We start from the raw sequence: 24,199 nt of genomic DNA on the forward strand, positions 1-24,199 counted from the left end.
GGTTCCTTAAGGTTCAGTTCTTGGTCCCCTTCTGTGCTCGATCTACACTCACTCCCTTGGTGACCTCATTTGCTCCCACGGCTTCAACTATCATCTCTATGCTGATGACACCCAGATCTACATCTCTGCCCCTGCTCTCTCTCCCTCTCTCCAGGCTCGCATCTCCTCCTGCCTTCAGGACATCTCCATCTGGATGTCTGCCCACCACCTAAAACTCAACATGTCCAAGACTGAACTCCTTGTCTTCCCTCCCAAACCCTGCCCTCTCCCTGACTTTCCCATCACTGTTGATGGCACTACCATTCTTCCCATCTCACAAGCCCGCAAACTTGGTGTCATCCTCGACTCCGCTCTCTCGTTCACCCCTCACATCCAAGTCGTCACCAAAACCTGCCGGTCTCAGCTCCGCAACATTGCCAAGATCCGCCCTTTCCTCTCCATCCAAACCGCTACCCAGCTCGTTCAAGCTCTCATTCATTCATTCAATCGTATTTATTGAGCGCTTACTGTGTGCAGAGCACTGTACTAAGCGCTTGGGAAGTACAAGTTGGCAACATCTAGAGACGGTCCCTACCCAACAGTGGGCTCACAGTCTAGAAGGGGGAGACAGAGAACAAAACAAAACATATTAACAAAATAAAATAAATAGAATAGATATGTACAAGTAAAATAAATAAATAGAGTAATAAATACGTACAAACATATATACATTTATACAGGTGCTGTGGGGAAGGGAAGGAGGTATAAATGCTCAAAAAAATATGGTTGATCGATGGATGGGTTTATATAGCAAAACCCCCCAGAATTTGCTTGAGATGGATCAAATAATAAAAAGAGTATCTTATTTTAATAGTGGTTTTAGACATATAGCATAGCAGCACACAATAAATAAGTTGTCAAGGGAGACTATAATATAATATGCAGTGTTTTAGAGGTTTTTTTGTTTTTGTTGTTTTTTCCAGATTTCTTTGCTGCTAAGAATGATGACTTCCCCGGTCTCTTCACTTACTTCGATTCCAGGTAATGAGTCAGGAATCCTCGATCCAGAAACACATCTGGGGAAATTTTTAAATCCAAACACATTAAAAATGTAAGTACCTGCTTCCTTATACCTGTATCTGGGTCCTGACTGCGGAGTTTCCATTGAGTCATCAACATGGGGCCATTTTTTCAATTTGAATGCTGGGGATGCAAAAGGGGCAGGGATTTTAGAGCAGATGGGAACTAGGAAAGATGACCCACTTCAAAGGCTGAGAGACCAGAAGGCCATAATTTTGGGTCTTTTCAGTCTTGACTGGAAACTCTAGGTTTTGTCAGGGAATGAGTAAATACCCATTTTTCATTTTGAATGCCAGGGGTGAAAAAGGGGCAAGGATTTTAAAGCAGATCAGAACTGGGAGAGATGGCACACTTCAAAGGCTGAGAGACTGGAAGGCCACCATTTTGGGTCTTTTCAGTCTTGACTGAAAACTCACCAAGAGACTGGGAAATGAGTGCCCATTTTTCATTTTAAATGCCAGGGATGAAAAAGGGACAGGAATTTTAGAGCAGATCAGAACTGGGAGAGATGGCACACTTCAAAGGCTGAGAGACTGGAAGGCCACCATTTTGGGTCTTTTCCGTCTTGACTGGAAACCTGCCAAAAGACCGGGGAATGAGTGAGTGCCCGTTTTTCATTTTAAATGCCAGGGATGAAAATGGGGCAGGAATTTTAGAGCAGATGGGAATTGGGAGAGTTGACAAGCCTCACAGGCTAAGGGACTGGAAGGCCACCATTTTGGATCTTTTTCGTCTTGACTGGAAACTCCGGGGTCTCCTCAAGAGACCGGGGATGTGGGAGCCCAGGAACCCAGCTCTCAGAACTGTGGGTGCCGTTATCCCCATGACCCCCGTGGAGGGGACACCTCCCCTCCATCTTCTCTTACCTCTCTCATCTCCTACTACAACCCAGCCCCCAAGCTTCGCTCCTCTAGCACTAACCTTACTCACCTTCGTCGATCCCGTCAATCTCGCCGACGACCCCTCGCCTCATCCTCCCTCCGGCTTGGAATGCCTTTCCCTTTCATATCCAACAGACGATCACACTCCCTGCCTTCAGAGCCTTATTAAAAAGCCCATCTCCTCCAAGAGGCCTTCCCTGACTAGGCCTTCCCCTACTCCCTTCTGTGTCATCCCGGTACCCTTTATTCACCCCACCCTCGGCCCCAGAATTTATTTTAATGTTTTGAATTATTATAACGCTCGATAAAGCACTTATTGTGTGCAGAACACTGTACTTAAGCCAAGACACAGCATGGCTTAGTAAATAGAGCATGGGCATGGGGGTCTAAAGGTCATGGGTTCTAATCCCAGCTCTGCTACCCGTCTGCTGTGTGACCCTGGGCAAGTCACTTCACTTCTCTGGGCCTCAGTTACTTCAGCTGTAAAATGGAGATTGAGACCATAAGCTCCATGTGGGACAGCCTGATTGGCTTGTTTCCGCCCAACACTTAGTACAGCTCCTGGCATGTAGTAAGCACTTAACAAACACCTCAATTATTATTACTATTATTATTATTAGGTTACACCGTTTAGTGTCATTCCAGGTTATCCAAAACAAATTAAGGCCGAATAATGACTTTTCCCCATGAAGAATGCCTTCTCATGGAGAAATTTTCACCACCTTTTTCAAATCCTGAGCAATGGATGGTAACTACTTGATGTCCATGAAATTTTAAATTCCTTTCTTTTTCCCTTCAGTCTTCAAAGAGAATTAGCTGCTACAATGATCCAAAGAGCCTGGTGGTCTTACCGGGATCAATCCTTGTTTCAGCTCTTAAAACGTACAATTTGTGCAGCGGTAAATTGTGTTTTTTTAATTTTATGGTATTTGTTATTATTATTATTGACAATAATAATAATGGTATTTGTTAAGCGCTTACTGTATGCCAGGCACTGCACTAAGCACTTGGGTAGATACAAGCTACTCAGGTTGGGACAGTCCCTGTCCCACACAGAGCTCACAGCCTTAATTCCCATTTTGTAGATTAGGGAACTGAGGCCCGGAGAAGTAAAGTGACTTGTCCAGGGTCACACAGCAGACAAGTGGTGGAGCTGGGATTAGAACCCATGACCTTCTGATTCCCAGGGCCACACTCTATCCACTCTGCCATGTACTTACTATGTAGCAGGCACTGTACTAAATGCTGGGAGAGATTCAAGATAATCAGATTGGACAGAGTCCCTGTCCCACGTGGGGCTCACAGTCTTCATCCCCATTTTACAGATGAGGGAACTGAGGCCCAGAGTAGCGAAGGGACTTGCTCAAGGTCACATACCAGAGGAGTGGCAGAGCAGGATTAGAACTCAGGTCCTCTGTCTTCAAGGGCTGTGCTCTTTCCACTTCTTCCTCTGATGGCGAGAATCATCCAACTTAACAGAAAATGCTTCATTAACTTGTCCAGTGCCACATACTGAGGAGCAAATGCCAAGGAGCAGCGTGGCCTAGTGGATAGAGGCCGGGCCTGGGAGTCAGAGGACCTGGGTTCTAATCCTCCCTCTGCCACTTATCTGCTGAGTGACCTGGGCAAATCACTTCACTTCTCTGGGCCTCAGTTACCTCAACTGAAAAATGGGGATTCAATACCTGTTCTTCCACCTATTTAGAGCAGGGACTGTGTCTGATTTGATGATCCCCAGCACAGTAACCTCTTAACATCATCCATGGTATGGATTGAGTGTTTACTTTATGCAGAGCATTGTACTAAGCACTTGGGAGAAAACAATATAACAGAATTGGTAGATACCTTCCCTGCCCACAATGAGCTTACAGTCTAGAGGGGGAGACAGACAGGAATTGTAAATAAATAAATTACAGATATGGACATAAATGCCATGGGACTCAGGGAGAGGGGAATAACGGAGGCAAATCTTGGTGAATGAATTAACAAATAAGGGCTGTGAGGCTGAGAGAGGGGTGAATAAGGGGAGCAAACAGGGCGATGCCGAAGGGAGTGGGAGAAGAGAAGAGGGCTTAGTCGGGGAAGGCTTCCTGGAGGTGATACCACCTTCAATAAGGCTTTGAAGGAGGGAAGAGTGAATGGAAGGCTTCCAGGAAGAGGAAAGGGACATAAAAATGTCAGCGGTGAGAACCATTCATTATTAAACCATCAACCCAGAACAATGTGGAAGGAGTTTTGCTGGCTTAAGAGGGTAGGTGCCTTCACCTTCCAAACATGTGCAGAGGAAAACTTGAGCCACTGACTCTGTAGCCCAAGGAAAGAATGATCCTAACTCTGGTTATAGTTAAAAATGTAATAATTTTTTTTAAAAAAACAAGACACCGTGGGAGAGGGGTAGATTAAAAGGTGACCACTGGCAGACCCTTTTGAGCATACAATTTTCTGGATCTGCCACCCATCATGTGCGGGATATGAAGGAGAAGCAGTATGGCTTAGTGGATAGAGCCCAGGCCTGCAGATCAAAAGGACCTGAGTTCTGATCCCGCCACCACCACCTGTCTGCTGTGTGATCTTGGGCAAGTCGCTTCACTTCTCTGGGCCTCAGTTCCCTCATCTGTAAAATGGTGATGAAGACTGTGAGCCCCAAGTGGGACAGGGACTGTGTCCAACCTGATTAGCTCAGATCCGCCCCAGTGCTCTGAATGGTGCTTGGCACATAGTAAGAGCTTAACAAGTACCATAATTATTCTTATCACCTGCCGTTTGCTGAAACCCTGCCCTGCTCTCTCCTTCAGGAGAACTGCGTGACCCATGAAATATTGAAGAAAGTGAGCCCCTTGGAGGCTGACCTCACCAAAGATCCCAGCGTGCAGTGTAAGATCAGATTCAGGTAAGGAAGTTGTGAGCCTTTATTTCAATACCACCTGCACGGGAATAATATTTCATCCTGACCCAGCATAACCTGCAGATGGCCAGTTTGTCTCCAGACAGAACAGGCGGAGAGAGATAACTTTTCATTATTACGTGAAACACAGAAAGGCCTGCCCATTTTCCACTTTCTCTAGACTGTCAGCTCGATGTGGGCAGGGAATGTTGTGGAATAATAATAATATGTTGCCGACTTGTACTTCCCAAGCGCTTAGTACAGTGCTCTGCACACAGTAAGCACTCAATAAATACGATTGAATGAATGATGATAATTGTGGTATTTGTTAAGCACTTACTATATGCCAAGCACCGTACTAAGTGCTGGGGTGGATCCAGACAAGTCGGGTTGGACACAGTCTCTGTCCTACATAGGACTCACAGTCTTAATCCCCATTTTACAGATGAGAGAACTGAGGCTTTGAGAAGTGAAGTGGCTGGCCCAAGGTCACACAGCAGACGCGTGGCAGAGCCGGGATTAGAACCCAGATCCTTCCGCTTCCCAGGCCCGTGCGCTAGCCACCAGGCCACGCTGCTTCTCTCCGAATTGCTTAGTACAGTGCTCCGCACGGAGCAAGCACTCAATAAATAAAATGGATTAATTGATTTCTGGAGGCTGTTTCTGTTGAGAACTCTCAGTCATCTGTTGTTAGGTAGTATGGGATATCTTTGAGAGGATCCACAAAAGCACAAAAGGTTGTCAGTCACATCTTCTTAGTACAGTGCTTTGCACACAGTATGCACTCAATAAATACAATCGACTGACTGTCACATCCTACCGTAATCCACTGATACTTGTCACAGGCAACAAATGAATTGGGCATTGGGGCCTCCCTGTAACCTGAAGAGTGATTTTCCCCCTTCTAGACTGTGAGTCCGCTGTGGGGTAGGGACCGTCTCTATATTTTGCCAACTTGTACTTCCCAAGCGCTTAGTACAGTGCTCTGCACACAGTAAGCGCTCAATAAATCATCATCATCATCATCAATCGTATTTATTGAGCGCTTACTATGTGCAGAGCACTGTACTAAGAGCTTGGGAAGTACAAATTGGCAACATATAGAGACAGTCCCTACCCAACAGTGGGCTCACAGTCTAAAAGGGGGAGACAGAGAACAAAACCAAACATACTAACAAAATAAAATAAATAGAATAGATATGTACAAGTAAAATAAATAAATAAATAAATAGAGTAATAAATATGTACAAACATATATACATATATACAGGTGCTGTGGGGAAGGGAAGGAGGCAAGAAGGAGGGGATGGAGAGGGTGACGAGGGGGAGAGGAAGGAGGGGGCTCAGTCTGGGAAGGCCTCCTGGAGGAGGTGAGCTCTCAGTAGGGCCTTGAAGGGAGGAAGAGAGCTAGCTTGGCGGATGGGCAGAGGGAGGGCATTCCAGGCCCGGGGGAAGACGTGGGCCGGGGGTCGATGGCGGGACAGGCGAGAACGAGGTACGGTGAGGAGATTAGCAGCAGAGGAGCAGAGGGTGCGGGGTGGGCTGTAGAAGGAGAGAAGGGAGGTGAGGTAGGAGGGGGTGAGGTGATGGACAGCCTTGAAGCCGAGGGTGAGGAGTTTCTGCCTGATGCACAGATTGATTGGTAGCCACTGGAGATTTTTGAGGAGGGGAGTGATATGCCCAGAGCGTTTCTGGACAAAGATAATTTGGGCAGCAGCATGAAGTATGGATTGAAGTGGGAAGAGACATGAGGATGCGAGATCAGAGAGAAGGCTGATGCAGTAGTCCAGAGGGGATAGGATGAGAGCTTGAACGAGCAGGGTAGCGGTTTGGATGGAGAGGAAAGGGCGGATCTTGGCAATGTTGCGGAGCTGAGACCGGCAGGTTTTGGTGACGGCTTGGATGTGAGGGGTGAATGAGAGAGCGGAGTCGAGGATGACACCAAGGTTGCGGGCTTGTGAGACGGGAAGAATGGTAGTGCCGTCAACAGAGATGGGAAAGTCAGGGAGAGGGCAAGGTTTGGGAGGGAAGACAAGGAGTTCAGTCTTCGACATGTTGAGCTTTAGGTGGCGGGCAGACATCCAGATGGAGATGTCCTGAAGGCAGGAGGAGATGCGAGCCTGGAGAGAGGGGGAGAGAGCAGGGGCAGAGATGTAGATCTGGGTGTCATCAGCGTAGAGATGATAGTTGAAGCCGTGGGAGCGAATGAGGTCACCAAGGGAGTGCGTGTAGATTGAGAACAGAAGGGGACCAAGCACTGAACCTTGGGGAACCCCCACAGTAAGAGGATGGGAGGGGGAGGAGGAGCCTGCAAAAGAGACTGAGAAAGAACGACCGGAGAGATAAGAGGAGAACCAGGAGAGGACGGAGTCTGTGAAGCCAAGGTCAGATAGCGTGTTGAGGAGAAGGGGGTGGTCCACAGTGTCGAAGGCAGCTGAGAGGTCAAGGAGGATTAGGACAGAGTATGAACAGAGCACTGTACTAAATGCTTGGGAGAGTACAATAGAACAATATAACCAACACATTCCCTGCCCATAACGAGCTTAGAGTCTAGAGACGAGCTTACAGTCTAGTGGAAGAGCTTACAGTCTAGAAGAGGAGTTTACAGCCTAGAAGGGGAGATTTCAGTCTCAAGGACGAGTTTACAGACTAAAGGATGAGCTTACCGTGTAGAAGAGAAGCTTACAGTCTAGAGGAGGAGCTCACAGTCTAGAGGGACAAACTTACTGTTTAAAGGCTGAATGCCGTGTGTATCCTAGAGGTCTAACTGACTCCCTTCTTTCTTCTTTGTTTAAGATTTGGTGGGGAGAGATTTCCACCGTTCATCGTGTTCAAAATCTTCCATCACCCAGGAGCTGCAGAAGCAAGTACGTTAGTGGGAAGAAAACATTTCGGCCAACGTGTGAGGTGATGGGCTTGCACGGGTTTCTAAGTCGTCATTTCTTCCTATCCTAGATTTTAGCACCCAGGTACAGTCCTGGGAAAGGGCATAACCAAAATAGAAAACAAAACTTATGGCGGAGTTGGCTAAGCTCAAAGAGCCATGGACTGCCTACTCCGAACAATAATAATAATAATAATTATTATTATTATTATTATTATAACAACAGTAATTGGGGTGTGTGTTCAGTACTTACTTTGTCCCAAAGCACTGTGCTAAGACCTGGCGTAGATAAAGTGCAATCAGATCAGCCACAGATCAGTACACCTAGAATACATAATGACTTGGTAATAATAATGATGATGGTGGTATCACTCTATTTATTTTACTTGTACAGATTTCCTATTCTATTTATTTTGTTTTGTTAATATGTTTTGTTTTGTTGTCTGTCTCCCCCTTCTAGACTGTGCGCCTGCTGTTGGGTAAGGACCGTCTCTATATGTTGCCAACTTGTACTTCCCAAGCGCTTAGTACAGTGCTCTGCACACAGTAAGCACTCAATAAATACGATTGAATGAATGAATGAATGAATGCCTTCAAACATGCCCATGTCTCTCCCATCCTAAAAAAACCCTCTCTTGACCCCACCTCACCTTCTAGTTATCGTCCCATATCCCTCCTACCATTCCTTTCCAAACTCCTTGAACGAGTTGTCTGCACGCGCTGCCTAGAATTCCTCAACAACAACTCTCTCCTCGACCCCCTCCAGTCTGGCTTCCGTCCCCTTCATTCCACGGAAACTGCCCTCTCACAGGTCACCAATGACCTCCTGCTTGCCAAATCCAACAGCTCATACTCTATCCTAATCCTCCTCGACCTCTCAGCTGCCTTTGACACTGTGGACCACCCCCTTCTCCTCAACACGCTATCTGACCTTGGCTTCACAGACTCCATCCTCTCCTGGTTCTCCTCTTATCTCTCCGGTCGTTCTTTCTCAGTCTCTTTTGCAGGCTCCTCCTCCCCATCCCATCCTCTTACTGTGGGGGTTCCCCAAGGTTCAGTGCTTGGTCCCCTTCTGTTCTCAATCTACACTCACTCCCTTGGTGACCTCATTCACTCCCACGGCTTCAACTATCATCTCTACGCTGATGACACCCAGATCTACATCTCTGCCCCTGCTCTCTCCCCCTCTCTCCAGGCTCGCATCTCCTCCTGCCTTCAGGACATCTCCATCTGGATGTCTGCCCGCCACCTAAAGCTCAACATGTCGAAGACTGAGCTCCTTGTCTTCCCTCCCAAACCTTGTCCTCTCCCTGACTTTCCCATCTCTGTTGATGGCACTACCACCCTTCCCGTCTCACAAGCCCACAACCTTGGTGTCATCCTCGACTCCGCTCTCTCATTCACCCCTCACATCCAAGCCGTCACCAAAACCTGCCGGTCTCAGCTCCGCAACATTGCCAAGATCCACCCTTTCCTCTCCATCCAAACTGCTACCCTGCTCATTCAAGCTCTCATCCTATCCCGTCTGGACTACTGCACCAGCCTTCTCTCTGATCTCCCATCCTCGTGTCTCTCTCCACTTCAATCCATACTTCATGCTGCTGCCCGGATTATCTTTGTCCAGAAACGCTCTGGGCATATTACTCCCCTCCTCAAAAATCTCCAGCGGCTACCAATCAATCTGCGCATCAGGCAGAAACTCCTCACCCTGGGCTTCAAGGCTGTCCATCACCTCGCCCCCTCCTACCTCACCTCCCTTCTCTCCTTCTACTGCCCAGCCCGCAACCTCCGGTCCTTCACCGCTAATCTCCTCACTGTACCTCATTCTCGCCTGTCCCGCCGTCGACCCCCAGCCCACGTCATCCCCCGGGCCTGGAATGCCCTCCCTCTGCCCCTCCGCCAAGCTAGCTCTCTTCCTCCCTTCAAGGCCCTGCTGAGAGCTCACCTCCTCCAGGAGGCCTTCCCAGACTGAGCCCCTTCCTTCCTCTCCCCCTCATCCCCCTCTCCATCCCCCCATCTTACCTCCTTCCCTTCCCCACAGCACCTGTATATATGTATATATGGTTGTACATATTTATTACTCTATTTATTTATTTATTTATTTATTTTACTTGTACATTTCTATCCTATTTATTTTATTTGTTGGTATGTTTGGTTCTGTTCTCTGTCTCCCCCTTTTAGACTGTGAGCCCACTGTTGGGTAGGGACTGTCTCTATGTGTTGCCAATTTGTACTTCCCAAGCGCTTAGTACAGTGCTCTGCACATAGTAAGCGCCCAATAAATACGATTGATTGATTGATTGATTGGTAATTCCACGGCAGGGAATGTAACTATATATTGTGGGAATTACAATGCTATGCAATTTGAGGTAATTAAGAGCAAAACTCCTGATAACAGAGCCGTTGCCAGTACAGTCATATTACGCATGCTCTCTTTTATAGGCTATGGTTGATGCTTGCAAACTGATGGGAAACAGGAAATATTATAATCAAATGATTCAGGATCAACTTCAGTACCAGAAACACAAAATCACTGATGAAATAGATGTTGTGACTCTGAAAGATTATATGCAAGTAAGGAATGTTTTGAAGAATTTGTGGCCAGGGGGCGTGTGGTATTTATTGAGTGCTTTCTGGTTGCAGAGCACTGCACTAATGGTTCAGAAGAGTCCAATACAAGACACGTTCCTTTTCCACAACAAGGTTCTGGTATAATAATAATAATAATACTGATGGCATTTATTAAGCACTTACTATGTGCAAAGCACTGTTCTAAGTGCTGGGGAGGTTACAAGGTGATCAGGTTGTCCCACGGGGGGCTCACAGTCTTAATCCCCATTTTACAGATGAGGTCACTGAGGCCCAGAGAAGTTAGATGACTTGCCCAAAGTCACACAGCTGACAAGTGGCGGAGCCGGGATTTGAACCCTCCATCTCTCAGGAGATCCATAAAGGATCAATCAATCAGTGGTATTGATTCAATCAATCAATCAATCAATCAATCAATCGTATTTATTGAGCGCTTACTGTGTGCTAGAGCACTGTACTAAGCTCTTGGGAAGTACAAGTTGGCAACACATAGAGACAGTCCCTACCCAACAGTGGGCTCACAGTCTAAAAGGGGGAGACAGAGAACAGAACCAAACATACTAACAAAATAAAATAAATAGAATAGATATGTACAAGTAAAATAAATAAATAAATGAATAAATAGAATAATAAATATGTACAAACATATATACATATATACAGGTGCTGTGGGGAAGGGAAGGAGGTAAGATGGGGGGAAGGAGAGGGGCACGAGGGGGAGAGGAAGGAAGGGGTAAGTTGATTGAGCATTAACTGTGAGCAGAGCACTGTATTAAGCGCTTCAGAGGATATAATACAATTGAGTTGGTAGGCATTGTTCCCTGCCCTCAAGGGGAAGCAGCGTGGCCTTGTGGAAAAAGCACAGCCTGGGAGTCAGGAAGACCTGGGTTCTGATCCCTGCTCCGTCTCTCGCCTGCTGTGTGACCTTGGGCAGGTCACTTTGCTTCTCTGGGCCTCAGTTCTCTTCTCTGTCAAATGGAAAGTAAGACTGAGCCTCCCCGCCGTGGGACACGGATAGTGTCCAACCTGATTAGCTTGTATCCACCCCCACGCTTAGTATATTGCCTGGCACATAGTAAGCACTTAACAAATACTATTAAAACAACCAAAACAGAAGCTGATGGTCTAAACAGCGGGGTGTAGTGGAAAGAGCCCAGGCTCGGAAGCCAGACAATGTGGGTTCCAATCCCACCTCCGCCACTTGTCTGCTTTGTGGTCTTGGGCAAGTCACTTAACTTCTCTGTGCCTCGGTTACCTCATCTGGAAAATGGGGATTAAGAGTGTGAGCCCCACATGGGGCAACCCGATTACCTTGTATCCACCCCGGCGCTTAGTACAGCACCCGGCACATACGAAGCGCTTTAAGAAATACCATTGTTACCATTATTATTTTTATTTGCGCCGTTCAGTACGTCAGTTACCTGGACGAGACGCCAGTGTACCTCGGAGGCAGGAACAACTGCTGGAGGAGGCTGTCGCTGGAAAACTTCCCCAGGGCGGTGATCATGTATGACATCATGAACTACATGCAGTCGGGGACCATTTCTGGGCGCCTGCAAAAAGAACTCAAGTTTCTGCTCCAGAGGCCAAGCAACGAGGAGATGAAGAGACACCAGGCGGCCCTTGTGTCTCAAATCAGGTAAACCAGATGGAGCCGATTTTTCTGGAGCCATAGTGGTAGCCACACGGCCTACTGGATAAGACTCCGGGCCTGGGACTCAGAAGGACCTGGGTTCTAATCCCGGCGTCGCCACTTGTCTGCTGTGGGACCTGGGGCCGGTTGCTTCACCGCTCTGGGCCTCCTTCTCCTTATCTGTAAAATGGGGATTAAGACCGTGTGCCCCATTGGGACAGCACATGGTAAGTGTTCAATAATAATAATAATGATGGCATTTGTTAAGCGCTTACTATGTGCAAAGCACTGTCCTAAGCGCTGCAACATGGCCAATCAATCGACAGCAGCGGCGATAGAAGTAGTAGGATTTGTTGAACTTCCAGGGGATGCAATGCATTGAACTAACTGCTTGTAAAAGGGCAAAATAAAGGACTCAATCAAGACTATTTGTGGAGCACCTACTCTGAGCAGTCCCCTCAGGATGGCACCTGGAGAGTTTCCAGTCCTCTACCAGTCTCGGCTATGGGAGGGAGAGTCGAGCAGAGGCCTACCCATTCCATTCCTAGCTTGGCCAGTGGCCACTAAGATGTATCTTCTACTGTATCAGCCTCCTCTCCGATCTCCCATCCTCCTGTCTCTCCCCACTTCAATCCACACTTCACGCCGCTGCCCAGATTGTCTTTGTCCAGAAATGCTCTGGGCATGTTACTCCCCTCCTCAAAAATCTCCAGTGGCTACCAATCAACCTATTCATCAGGCAGAAACTCCTCACCCTGGGCTTCAAGGCTGTCCATCACCTCACCCCCTCCTACCTCACCTCCCTTCTCTCCTTCTACAGCCCAGCCCTCACCCTCCGCTCCTCTGCCGCTAATCTCCTCACCGTTAGGCCTCGTTCGCGCCTGTTCCGCTGTCAACCCCCGGCCCACGTCCTCCCCCTGGCCTGGAATGCCCTCCCTCCTCACATCCGCCAAGCTCGCTCTCTTCCTCCCTTCAAGGCCCTACTGAGAGCTCACCTCCTCCAGGAGGCTTTCCCAGACTGAGCCCCCTCCTTCTTCTCCCCCTCCTCCCCCTCTCCATCCCCCCCGCCTTACCTCCTTCCCCTCCCCACAGCACCTGTATATATGTATATATGTTTGTACGTATTTGTTACTCTATTTTATTTGTACATATTTATTCTATTTATTTTATTTTGTTAATATGTTTTGTTTTATTCTCTGTCTCCCCCTCCTAGACTGTGAGCCCACTGTTGGGTAGGGATCATCTCTATATGTTGCCAACTTGTACTTCCCAAGCGCTTAGAACGGTGCTCTGCACACAGTAAGCGCTCAATAAATATGATTGAATGAATGAATGAAGTAGAGAGGGTGGTGCTGAGACCGTCAATTTGGTCATCATGGGAAGGGAGATTACATACTCATCCCAGATCTGCCACCTGTCTGCTGTGTGACCTGGGGCAAGCCACGAAACTTCTCTGGGCCTCAGTTACCTCATCTGTACAATGGGGATTAGGACTGCGAGGCCCCATGTGGGACAAGGACTGTGTGCCACCTGATTAGCTTGCATCTACTCCAGCCCTTCGTACAGTGCCGGCCCAGAGTAAGCGCTTAAACAAATGCCACAAGCATTATTATCATTTCAGTACCACATCCCCACAAATTACCCTCCTCCCTCTTCAACTTCTGCAAACCAGAACATTCCCAGCAGGCCTAGACTTTAACAACGTAAGGGCTCCAAGCAATTTTGGCAATAGCCCTTAGCCCCTTCTATGTGTATATATGTTTGTACATATTTATTACTCTATTTATTTTACTTGTACATATCTATTCTATTTATTTTATTTCATTAGTATGTTTGGTTTTGTTCTCTGTCTCCCCCTTTTAGACTGTGAGCCCACTGTTGGGTAGGGACTGTCTCTATATGTTGCCAATTTGTACTTCCCAAGCGCTTAGTACAGTGCTCTGCACATAGTAAGCGCTCAATAAATACGATTGATGATGATGATGATGATGATGATACTACACTCTGCCGCCCGCATTATCTTTGTTACAGAAAAGTTTCGGGCATGTCACTCTCCTCCTCAAAAAATCTCCAGTGGTTGCCTGTCAACCTACAAATCAAGCAAAAACTCCTCACTCTCGGCTTCAAGGCTCTCCATCCCCCCTTCTCTCCTTCTACAGCCCAGCCTGCACCCTCCGCTCCTCTGCCGCTAATCTCCTCACCGTGCCTCGTTCTCGCCTGTCCCGCCGTCGACCCCCGGCCCACGTCCTTCCCCTGGCCTGGAATGCCCTCCCTCCACACATCCGCCAAACTAGCTCTCTTCCTCCCTTCAAAGCCCTACTGAGAGCTCACCTCCTCCAGGAGGCCTTCCCAGACTGAGCCCCCTCCTTCCTCTCCCCCTCCTCCCCGTCCCCATCCCCCCCACCCTACCTCCTTCCCCTCCCCACAGCACTTGTATATATTTGTACAGATTTATTACTCTATTTTACTTGTACATATTTACTATTCTATTTATTTTGTTAATGATGTGCATATAACTATAATTCAATTTGTTCTGACGATTTTGACACCTGTCTACATGTTTGTTTTGTTGTCTGTCTCCCCTTTCTAGACTGTGAGCCTGTTGCTGAGTAGGGACCATCTCTATATGTTGCCGACTTGTCCTTCCCAAGCGCTTAATACAGTGCTCTGCACACAGTAAGCGCTCAATAAATACGATTGACTGAATGAACGAATGATAAGCTAAATGGGGCATGATGAGTTGAGAAAATTGGATTGGGTCAAAAGATCGGAGGTCTCTGTGGAGGAACAGCACAGGTTTACAGGGAGGAGATTTGTGGGAGAAAAGGCAGGTGAGGAGGTTGTGGTCAGAGGGAGGGATTTCACAGTCAGTGAGGGTAGAGATTGTGCAGTGGCTAGAGATGATGAGATCGAGCGTGTGTCCAAGTTGGTGAGTGGATGAGGCAGAAGGTCAGTGGAGTTGAGGAGTGATAGAAAGTGGATTGCAGTGGGGTCATCTAGAGAAGCAGCATGACTTAGTGGAAAGAGCACGGGCTTGGGACTCAGAGGTCATGGGTTCTAATCCCGCCTCTGCCACTTGTCTGCTATGTGACTTTGAGCAAGTCATTTAACTTCTCTGTGCCTCAGTTATCTCATTTGCAAAATGGGTTTTAAGACTGTGAGGCTCACGTGGGACAATCTGATTATCCTGTATCTATCCCAGCACTTAGAACAGTGCTCTGCACATAGTAAGTGCTTAACAAATACCATCATCATCAACATCTATGTGGATATTGAAGTCCCCAAGGATCAATATAGGCATGGAGAAAGAGAGAAGTGAGAAGGTGATCAAAATGGTTGAAGAAGTTGGAGGTAGAGCCTGGGGGGTGGTAGATGACCGTTACTAGAATCTGGAGGGGGTGGTAGAGGTGGATGATAAGGGCTTCAAAGGAAGGGAAAGAAAGGGAGGAGGGAGGTGGAGAGAAAAAGGCACTGGGGTGCAAGAAGGAAGCCAACACCTCCCCTTTCCCAGTGAATCTAGGGGAGTGGAAGAAGATGAGATCCCTCTGGAGAGGGCCCCAGGGGACACCGTGTCATCTGGGGAGAACCAGGTTTTGGCAGTGGCAAGGAGGAGGAGTGACTGTCAGGAACAGGTTAATAATGAAGGGAGCAGGGGTTCCACAGGCCCACTTGGCTGAGGCTGTGGGGAGGGGGCGTGGGGTGAGGACGGTGAGAGAGTAGGAAAGGGTTGAATGGGGGTGAGCTGGCGGCGGCCAATGTGGGGTCAGGGGGATGAGGGGTGGCGCTGGGGCAGGATGATAGGAATGGGGTGGGAGAGAGGGCTGGGCTGGGATAGGAGTGCACCGAGGAGGGCCGGCCTGTGGGCAGGGGGACGAAGAGGGGTGCTGGGCACGGGGGGCAGGGGAGGGGAGATCAGAAGGCAGGTACTGAAGGCACATAATTAATAACAATTTTTGGTATTTGTTAAGCTCTTACTATGTGCCCAGACTGAGCCCCCCTTTTCCTCTCCTCCTCCCCATCCCTCTGCCCTACCTCCTTCCCCTCCCCACAGCACTTGTATATAATAATAATAGCATTTATTAAGCGCTTACTATGTGCAAAGCACTGTTCTAAGCACTGGGGAGTTTATAAGGTGATCAGGTTGTCCCACGTGGGACTCACAGTCTTAATCCCCATTTTACAGATGAGGTAACTGAGGCACAGAGAAGTTAAGTGACTTGCCCGAAGTCACACAGCCGACAAGTGGCGGAGCCGGGATTTGAACCCATGATCTCTGACTCCAAAGCCCGGGCTTTCTCCACTGAGCCACGCTTATATTTGTACAGATTTATTACTCTATTTCTTTTACTTGTACATATTTACTACTCTACTTATTTTGTTAATGATGTGCAGATAGCTATAATTCCATTTATTCTGACGATTTTGACACCTGTCTACATGTTTTGTTTTGTTGTCTGTCTCCCCCTCCTAGACTGTGAGCCCGTTGTTGGGTAGAGACCGTCTCTATATGTTGCCGACTTGCACTTCCCAAGCGCTTAGTACAGTGCTCTGCACAGTAAGTGCTCAATAAATACAACTGAATGAATTAATGAATGTTCTAAGCACTGGGGGAGATACAAGGTAATCAAGTTGTCCCACATGGGGCTTATAGTCTTATCCCCACTTTACAGATGAGGGAACTGAGGCACAGAGAAGTGAAGTGCCTTTCCCAATGTCACACAGCCGACAACGACCTCTGACTCCCAAGCCCGGGCTCTTGCCACTGAGCCAAACCACTTCTCTAACACCTGGTTGGGCTTGGGCAGAAGAGAAACTGAGGCTGAAGCTGCAGCAGCTGATCTGTAGAAGCAGTGTGGCTCAGTGGAAAGAGCACGGGCTTGGGAGTCAGAGGTCATGGGTTCGAATCCCGACTCTGCCACATGTCTGCTGTGTGATCTTGGGCAAGTCACTTAACTTCTCTGGGCCTCAGTTACCTCATCTGTAAAATGGGGATGAAGACTGTGATCCCCACGTGGGCCAACCTGATCACCCTGTATCCTCCCCAGCGCTTAGAACAGTGCTTTGCACATAGTAAGCGCTTAACAAATGCCAATTATTATTATTATTATTATTAGACCCAGTGGGCTGTGGCAAATTCCTCTAGTAGGGGGCTACTCAACAGCTCCCTTCTTTAAATGCCAAATCATTTCCCACCTATAGCGACTCCTTGGGCACACCCTCGTCAGAACGTCCCCTCTTCTGTCATAAAGTCGCTCAGGTATGTGTATCTACACAGTTTTCTTGGTAAAGATCTGGAAGTGGTTTATCATTGCCTTCTGCAGTGCAGTAAAAACTTGAGTCCCTGCTGTTGTCTTTGGTCAACGTTTTGATCATAGAGAAGCAGTATAGTGTAGTGACTAGAGCACGGGCCTGAGAGTCAGAAGGTAATGGGTTCCAATCCCGACTCCACCACATGGCTGCTGTGTGACCTTGGGCAAGTCGCTTCACTTCTCTGTGCTTCAGTTACCTCATCTGTCTCCCCCTTTTAGACTGTGAGCCCACTGCTGGGTAGGGACTGTCTCTATATGTTGCCAATTTGTACTTCCCAAGCGCTGAGTACAGTGCTCTGCACATAGTAAGCGCTCAATAAATACGATTGATGATGATGATGATCTGTAAAATCTCCCAGCTAAGCCCCCCTTTTCCTCTGCTCCTCCTCCTCTCCCCATTGCCCCTACTGCTTCCCTCTGCTCCACCCCACTTCCCACGCTATAGCTCCTCTGCATATATGTACATATTTATTATTCTATTTATTTTATTAATGATGTGTATGTATCTGTAATTCTATTTATTTATATTGATAATGATAATGATAACGATGGCATTTGTTAAGCACTTACTATGTGCCAAGCACTGTTCTAAGCACTGGGGGGATACAAGGTAATCAGATTGTCCCACATGGGGCTCACAGTCTTAATCCCCATTTTACAGATGAGGTAACTGAGGCACAGAGAAGTGAAGTGACTTGCCCAAGGTCACACAGCTGACAAGTGGTGCTATTGATGCCTGTCTACTTATTTTGTTGTCTGTCTCCCTCCTTGAAAGGCAGCATGGCTCAGTGGAAAGGGCACGGGCTTGGGAGTCAGAGGTCATGGGTTCGAATCCCGGCCTTGGGCAAGTCACTTAACTTCTCTGTGCCTCAGTTACCTCATCTGTAAAATGGGGATTAAGACTGTGAGCCCCCTGTGGGACAACCTGATTGCCTTGTACCCTCCCCAGCGCTTAGAACAGTGCTTTGCACATAGTAAGCACTTAATAAATGCTATTATTATTATTATTCAATCGTATTTATTGAGCTCTTTTGTGCAGAGCACCGTACTAAGCGTTTGGAAAGTACAATTCAGCAACAGTGACAATCCCTGCCCACAATGGGCTCACAGGAGTCTAGAAAGGGGGAGACAGACATCAAAACAAGTAAACCGGCATCAATAGAAATCAATAGAATTAGAGATATATATTCATTCAATCGTATTTATTGTACATATTTATTACTCTATTTATTTATTTTACTTGTACATATCTATTCTATTTATTTTATTTTGTTAGTATGTTTGGTTTTGTTCTCTGTCTCCCCCTTTTAGACTGTGAGCCCACTGTTGGGTAGGGACTGTTTCTATATGTTGCCAACTTGTACTTCCCAAGTGCTTAGTACAATGCTCTGCACACAGTAAGCGCTCAATAAATACGATTGATGATGATGATGATGATGATGATGATTTATTGAGCACTTACTATGTGCAAAGCACTGTACTAAGCACTTGGGAAGTACAAGTTGGCAACATATAGAGGCAGTCCCTACCCGACAATGGGCTAATACATATATATATATATATATATATTTATATATGTATATATATATATATATCAAAACAAGTAAACAGGCATTAAAAGAAAATTATAGATATGAACATATATACACAAGTGCGGTGGGGAGGAAGGTAGAGCAAAGGGAGCGAGTGGGGGCAATGGGGGGGAGTGGGAGCTGAGTTAAAGGGGGGCTTAGTCTGGGAAGGCCTCCTGGAGGAGGTGAGCCTCCGTGTGATTGTTTCAAGGACGGGGATGCCGGGGTCTACAAGCCTTTTCGCGAGGGCCGAATAGGGCAGGATCTTTTGACAAACTTAGAAGAATGAGTTGCTCCGAGAGAACAAGGTATGGCTTTGTGGGCATTGCGATCTTGTTATTCAGGCCGAAAACTATTTCCCAAGTGTTGCTTGCATTGGAGTGGCTGCGTGGTGTTGCATGCCTGGCACATAGTGAGTACTTAAAAAATACCATAATGATTATTATTATTATCCCCAGTCTAACGCGGTTCAGATTGAGCCGGTGGACTGGAAGCCTGGGAAATCCATCACCCGGGCTACTTCATCACCCCATTTGAGATCAGTTGATTTCCGTGTCCGGAGAGACGCCCCGTCATTATTCAATCAATCGTATTTACTGAGCGCTTACTGTGTGCAAAGCACTGTGAGCCCGTTGTGGGTAGGAATTGTCTCTACTGCTGTATTGTACTTTCCAATCGTTTAGTACAGTGCTCTGCACACAGTAAGCGCTCAATAAATCCGATAGACTGAATGAAAAACTGAGCCCACCAGAGATCGGTGGCCCTTGTATTTCGAACCCCTCATACAACTCGTTGCACTTATCTACTTCTCCCAGAACCTCTGACCCTTCCCACCGCATCATTACCCCTCACCGTCCTTCTCCCTCTCGCTCCCCACAACACAACGCTCCGTCTCCAGAAACTTCCCCTCAGAGTGGCCCCAACGTTTCCCGCAACAACCTCCTCCAGGAGGTCTTCCCAGAGTGAGCCCCTTCCTTCCTCTCCCCCTCGTCCCCCTATCCATCCCCCTCATCTTACCTCCTTCCCTTCCCCACAGCACCTGTATATATATATATATATAAATATGTTTGTACATATTTATTACTCTATTTATTTATTTATTTATTTTACTTGTACATATCTATTCTATTTATTTTATTTTGTTAGTATGTTTGGTTTTGTTCTCTGTCTCCCCCTTTTAGACTGTGAGCCCACTGTTGTCTGCTGTGTGACCTTAGGGAATTCACTTCTCTGTGCCTCAGTTATCTCATCTGTTTAATTGGGATTTAAAACTGTGAACCCCACGTGGGACATGGACTGTGTCCAAACTGATTAGCTTGTATTTGTATCTGCCCCAGTGCTTTGAACAGTGCTCGGTGCCTAGTAAGCCCTTAACAAACACCATCATGCCCCCCACCCCAACACAAAAATGTGTGACACATAGTAAGCACTTAACAAATACTGTAAAACAAACAAACCTCCAAGAGGCCTTCCCTAAGTCCTTCATTTACCCTCCCCTCTATGTCAACTATGTTCTTGGCTACTACCCCTTGTTTGTTACTCACACCAACCCCACAGCACTTAAATATCCTTCTACTCAACTATTCTACTCAACTACTCCCCCTTCCCCTCTCCCCCTTCCTCCTCCCCCTCCTCCCCCTCCTCCCGCCGTACCTCCTTCCCCTCCCACAGCACCTGTATATCTGTATATATGTTTGTACGTATTTATTACTCTATTTTATTTGTACAAATTTACTCTATTTTATTTTGTTAATACGTTTTGTTGTCTGCCTCCCCCTTCCAGACTGTGAGCCCGCTGTTGGGTAGGGACCGTCTCTATGTGTTGCCAATTTGTACTTCCCAAGCGCTTAGTACAGTGCTCTGCACACAGTAAGCGCTCAATAAATACGATTGAATTGAATGAATGAATGGACTGTCTCTATATGTTGCCAACTTGGACTTCCCAAGCGCTTAGTGCAGTGCTCTGCACACAGTAAGCGCTCAATAAATACGATTGATGATGATGATGATGATGAACAACACCCTTTTTCATAGGTGGCCGTCCTCCTCAACCTCCGCCGCCTATTATGCTAACCAACTCCGCCTCCTCCTCAATTTCTTTCTCACACCCATCCTCCTCCTCCTCCTCCCGGGTAGACGACTCTCGAACGCCCCAAGCACGCGCAGGAAAAAGGGGGCCGGGGACCTCTAGACTCCTTCGTCGCCCCCAATTCCGCCTAATGCTCCCTCCTTAGCTCCCCCCCACCCCCCTCCCCCAGTTCCCAGGCAAAGAGAAACTTTCACCCCAGTTACGACGGTACCCAAGCAAAAGGGCTGCAGCAGATTTCCCCCGGAGGTTGCAGCTCCTCCCGGTAGGGACCGTCTCTGTTGCCGAATTGTACTTTCCAAGCGCTTAGTAATGATGATAGCAATAATAATAATGATGGCATTTATTTAGCGCTTACTATGTGCTAAGCACTGTTCTAAGCGCTGGGGAGATTACAAGGTGATCAGGTTGTCCCACGGGGGGCTCACAGTCTTCATCCCCATTTTACAGATGAGGTAGCTGAGGCACAGAGAAGTTAAGTGACTTGCCCAAAGTCACACAGCTAAGTAGCACAGTCGGGATTTGAACCCATGACCTCTGACTCCAAAGCCCGTGTTCTTTCCACTCTATACTCACTCCCTTGGTGACCTCATTCGCTCCCACGGCTTCAATATCATCTCTGCGCTGATGACACCCAGATCTACATCTCTGCCCCTGCTCTCTCCCCCTCCCTCCAGACTCGCATCTCCTCCTGCCTTCAGGACATCTCCATCTGGATGTCTGCCCGCCACCTAAAACTCAACATGTTCAAGACTGAACTCCTTGTCTTCCCTCCCCAAACCTGCCCTCTCCCTGACTTTCCCGTCACTGTTGACGACACTACCATCCTTCCCGTCTCACAAGCCCGCAACCTTGGTGTCATCCTCGACTCCGCTCTCTCGTTCACCCCTCACATCCAAGCCGTCACCAAAACCTGCCGGTCTCAGCTCCGCAACATTGCCAAGATCCGCCCTTTCCTCTCCATCCAAACCGCTACCCTGCTCGTTCAAGCTCTCATCCTATCCCGTCTGGACTACTGTATCAGCCTCCTCTCCGATCTCCCATCCTCTTGTCTCTCCCCACTTCAATCCATACTTCACGCCGCTGCCCGGATTGTCTTTGTCCAGAAACGCTCTGGGCATGTTACTCCCCTCCTCAAAAATCTCCAGTGGCTACCAATCAATCTGCGCATCAGGCAGAAACTCCTCACCCTGGGCTTCAAGGCTGTCCATCCCCTCGCCCCCTCCTACCTCACCTCCCTTCTCTCCTTCTCCAGCCCAGCCCGCACCCTCCGCTCCTCCGCCGCTAATCTCCTCACCGTACCTCGCTCTCGCCTGTCCCGCCGTCGACCCCCGGCCCACGTCCTCCCCCGGGCCTGGAATGCCCTCCCTCCCCATATCCGCCAAGCTAGCTCTTTTCCTCCCTTCAAGGCCCTACTGAGAGCTCACCTCCTCCAGGAGGCCTTCCCAGACTGAGCCCCCTCCTTCCTCTCCCCCTCCTCCCCTTCCGCCTTACCTCTTTCCCTTCCCCACAGCACCTGTATATATGTTTGTTCGCATTTATTACTCTATTTATTTATTTATTCTACTTGTACATATCTATTCTATTTATTTTATTTTGTTAATATGTTTGGTTGTGTTCTCTGTCTCCCCCTTCTAGACTGTGAGCCCACTGTTGGGTAGGGACCGTCTCTATATGTTGCCAACTTGTACGTCCCAGGCGCTTAGTACAGTGCTCTGCACACAGTAAGCGCTCAATAAATACGATTGATTGATTGATTGATTTCCACTGAGCCACTCTGCTTCTCCTCTGCACACAGTAAACGCTCAATAAATACAATTGAATAATAATAATGGCATTTGTTAAGCGCTTACTATGTGCGAAGCACTGTTCTAAGCGCTGGGCACTGTTCTAAGCGCTGGATGAATAAAATGGGGATTGAGTCTTTTAGACTGTGAGCCCACTGTTGGGTAGGGACTGTATATGTTGCCAATTTGTACTTCCCAAGCGCTTAGTACAGTGCTCTGCACATAGTAAGCGCTCAATAAATACGATTGATTGACAATAAATACGATTGATTGAGACTGTGAGCCCCATGTGGGACAGGGACTGTGTGTCCAACCCGATTTCTGTAGATCTTAATGAATGCAGGTCTTGGCCTATAGTAAGCGTTTAACAAAAATTATTATTATTCGCCTTTGCCTCTTTCCCATGCCGCTGCTGCCCAGCTCGGGTGAATCGACTTTGACGCTTTGGCTTAGTCATTTCCATTCTGGGTAGCCCTATGTGGCATAGCTCTAAGCTTCATCAGCGTACTAAACTCTCCTGCCACGATAAGGCATTCAGTCAGAGCAGAACAGCAGAGTTCCCAGTTAGGGGGAATCCACAAATTCTGAGCTGCGATTAGCAAATCAGGAAAGGGTCTTCCTGGGGTGAATGGGAGGGCGCCGCCAAGTCCTTAGTTGTTGATGAGGGACTGTTGCCCCTTTGTTATCACCTTAATGAGTCACTGTCCTTTTTCTTTGGCGGGGGTCTGGGCCCCGGGGTGCACAGAGGGGTGGGGGCGGTGAGGTGGGAGATTGGTGATTCCTTCCTCGTGCAGGCCCAAATCCTCAATGCACGGATTCATTCATTCATTCATCATCATCATTATCATCAATCGTATTCATTCAATCGTATTTATTGAGCGCTTACTGTGTGCACAGCACCGTACTAAACACTTGGGAAGTACAAGTCCCTACCTAGCAACGGGCTCACAGTCTAGAAGGGGGAGACAGACAACAAAACTGTGTGCAGAGCATTATACTAAGCACTTGGGAGAGTACAGGACAACAATAAACTGACACATTCCCTGCCCACAACGAGTTTATATTCTATAGAGGGGGGAGGGGAAGGGGGGGCAGGGTGCCAGTGTCCCTTCCCTCGGTGCAGTTCTGGGCCCCCGATTAACAGGAGCATCATCAATCATCATCATCATCAATCGTATTTATTGAGCGCTTACTATGTGCAGAGCACTGTACTAAGCGCTTGGGAAGTACAAATTGGCAACATATAGAGACAGCCCCTACCCAACAGTGGGCTCACAGTCTAAAAGGGGGAGACAGAGAACAAAACCAAACATACTAACAAAATAAAATAAATAGAATAGATATGTACAAGTAAAATAAGTAAATAAATAAATAGAGTAATAAATATGTACAAACATATATACATATATACAGGGGCTGTGGGGAAGGGAAGGAGGTAAGAAGGGGGGATGAAGAGGGGGACGAGGGGGAGAGGAAGGAAGGGGCTCAGTCTGGGAAGGCCTAGAAAGGTGGGGGG

General features: G+C 47.7%; 1 protein-coding gene across 1 annotated transcript; it reads left to right on the plus strand.

Annotated features, from left to right (window-relative positions):
* Nucleotides 1-980: 980 nt before the first annotated feature.
* LOC119949984 (putative uncharacterized protein CXorf58) lies at nucleotides 981-21,165 on the plus strand. Its single transcript, XM_038771840.1, is given in 8 exon segments — nucleotides 981-1,090; nucleotides 2,740-2,839; nucleotides 4,736-4,830; nucleotides 7,621-7,676; nucleotides 7,679-7,731; nucleotides 10,151-10,282; nucleotides 11,707-11,936; nucleotides 21,069-21,165. Coding segments are annotated over 8 exon segments (873 nt in total).
* The last annotated feature ends 3,034 nt before the right edge of the window (nucleotides 21,166-24,199 follow it).

This window comes from Tachyglossus aculeatus, chromosome X1 (genome assembly GCF_015852505.1).
Source record: "Tachyglossus aculeatus isolate mTacAcu1 chromosome X1, mTacAcu1.pri, whole genome shotgun sequence".
Classification (NCBI taxonomy): Eukaryota; Metazoa; Chordata; class Mammalia; order Monotremata; family Tachyglossidae; genus Tachyglossus; species Tachyglossus aculeatus.